We start from the raw sequence: 2,594 nt of genomic DNA on the forward strand, positions 1-2,594 counted from the left end.
TATAAACTAAATATTTAACTTACAACTTAAATATTTAGTTAACAAGCTAAATATTTAACTTGTGACTTAAATATTTAGCTAGCTGGATGAAAGTCTGAAGTCTGGATGAAATTGGAGGTAGTTTGAGGATTAAATTTTTTATGCTTTTTAAGCTAAAAAAAGGGGGGGTTGTATTATACATGAGATCATATTATACACGAATAAATACGGTAAATTAACAAGAGCTAATTGGTCGCTAATGAAAAGCTGATCCACTAAACAAAAAGAAAATTGTTCCTCTATTAGTATTAGCCTATTAGCAGGACCACACCCACCACTGGACACAGGAATATTATTCAGTTGTTTGCCAGGTTAGGTCTGAGCTGTTCAATCAAATATGAATAAAGTTTAATGAAAGTTCAGAACAGAGATAAAAGAACCTGTTTGTTGTTTTAAAACCTCAGGACATCGACATCAACAGCTTCAGTTTTAAACTAGTGAAAGAAATCATTTTAATTGTTTATTTCTACTATTACACACTCTTCCACTGCACTCCTCTCTTTAATCATCAAATCAATCAACTTTTTCTAATCAAAACCTGGATGGAGAAAGAAAACGAGTCTGACAAACTTCTGACTGTTCTCCAATCAAACGTGTTGAACTCTGTCCACCGCTGTGAAGACGGAACCTTTCAGGCTCAAACCCATTCAAGATGGCCACCACAGCTAATCAACATTTGCAAACACAAAGACGGCTATAAGGAGGCATCTTCAACAAAGATCTCACAACTTCACGTGTGCAGATTGTTATTGTCAAGATCTTTAAACGTCTTCATTGTTGAAGAAAAGATGAAGTCAGTTTGAAACTCTGTTCTTGTTCTGAGGAAACACGGCTCATGTTGAAAGATTTGCTGATTTTAAAGATTATTTTTATCATCGTATATATTTCATCTTTTTTGCTTTAATTTCAAGCAATGATATCTAATTTCAAAGATCAGGCTCAAACTGACCACCAGGTGGCACCAGAGGCAGCACAGCGTCTGTGTGTGTGTGTGTTTCCTGCTCAGTGCTGCCTGCTGACTGGGTGCTGCAGGCTCATGTTCTCAGCTCCTGTGAAGGGCAGTCTGTGAGTGCAGTAGTGGTTCACCAGGTCAGGGATGCTGGAAAAGACGCAGCTGCTCTGGTCCAGCGTGTAGCCCAAGCCTTTGCTGCTTTTAGTCTGCGCCACGATGATGTGCACACAGCTCTGGCTGGTCCTAACAGAGCAGGACAAAACAAGAAAACGTTCAGATAAAATATAATCAGTCGTGTAACAGGAGGGGATATCTGGGGAACTTCCGAAGCTGAAATTTTTATTTTATTTATTTTTGTGTAAACAGAAACTGATTTGGCCTCTCAAATGAATGGACAGCAAATGTTCACTGAAGTGCAACAGTACACAATGATGCCACAGGTTTTCACACTTTATACAGTAAAGACCTCTTGCATCGTTTGTTTAAAGCAGAGGTACCCAAAGTGGGGCCCAGGGGCCAAAACTGGTCTGCCAAGCCATTTTATTTGGCCCCCCAGCAGCTGCACTGGTGAGTGTAACAGGCTGTAGTGCAGTCAGTTTTCACTCGTGGTGCTTATTATATCTCTGAATTATAATAAGAATAAACATGAAACACAAAAAAGAGACATTTAGATTAGATTTAAGCACATGTAGATTTGCGCACTTTATAAACCAATTTATCAAATGTCCCATGAGTCTTTGCTGCACAAGTGTGCATCAAACTGTCTCCAAGTGTTCAGGCTAAAAATCAAACAAAAAGAAAAACATGAGTGACTGCATCGGCTGCTAGCTTAATCATGAAAATTAAAACTACTTCACTTAAAAAATGTTTGTATTTCATGTGTTACTTTACTGCATTTGGCCCACAGCTGTTTGATTTTTATTTTGGCCCACTTGAAGAAAATGTTTGGGCACCCCCATTTTTTATTGATTTTTATTTTTTTGTTGCCTTTTTTGTGTAACTACTTGTGTGTTTGTAATTTTTGTCTTAAAACAGGTCTCTTTTGGAAATGAGATTCTGAATCTCAATGAGACTACCTGTATAAATAAAGGTNTAACCTTCAGGGTGGATATAGCTCGCTAGCAGCCTCGCACCGAGGACCTATCCACGTCATCATTTACCCAGAATGCTTTGTGTGGAAATAAAATGACCCCGTCCATGTAATATATTTTTAAACTTTTAGTTTAAAAATGATAAAAACTAAACAGCCTACAGTATTTTTACATCTTTATTTTACAGTTAAAATAAAGGTTTATCAAATAAAGTCTAATGTTACAACTAATCATGGATCCCTTTAAAAAAACAGTAACTCAGACATGAAGAGTGTAACTCTGCAGCTGAGCGGTGGTCTCTGAGTCCACTAATGGAGCAGAAAAAAATAAAAACAGAAAAACTCAACGCTGCTTCCTGTGGAACTGAAGGTCCACAAGAACAGGACTTCATCCACACGGATTAGTCAACCAGGACACAAATACACACCCTCCATGATCAATATCCCCCTGTCACTGTGTGTGTAGCTGTGTGTGTGTAGGTGTGTGTGACACCTGTGAGTATTACACCTGTG

At 38.1% G+C, this 2,594-nt stretch overlaps 1 protein-coding gene across 1 annotated transcript; it reads right to left on the minus strand.

Moving 5' to 3' along the window:
* Positions 1 to 370: 370 nt before the first annotated feature.
* Positions 371 to 1,234, minus strand: LOC106529893 (SH2 domain-containing adapter protein E; the record flags this gene model as incomplete). The annotated part of the gene is given in 1 exon segment (XM_074559765.1): positions 371 to 1,234. A coding segment is annotated over 1 exon segment (193 nt), but the record flags the coding sequence as incomplete, so codon positions are not given.
* Positions 1,235 to 2,594: the final 1,360 nt, after the last annotated feature.

The sequence above is a fragment of the Austrofundulus limnaeus genome, unplaced genomic scaffold (assembly GCF_001266775.1).
Source record: "Austrofundulus limnaeus strain Quisiro unplaced genomic scaffold, Austrofundulus_limnaeus-1.0 Scaffold474, whole genome shotgun sequence".
In the NCBI taxonomy this organism is placed as follows: Eukaryota; Metazoa; Chordata; class Actinopteri; order Cyprinodontiformes; family Rivulidae; genus Austrofundulus; species Austrofundulus limnaeus.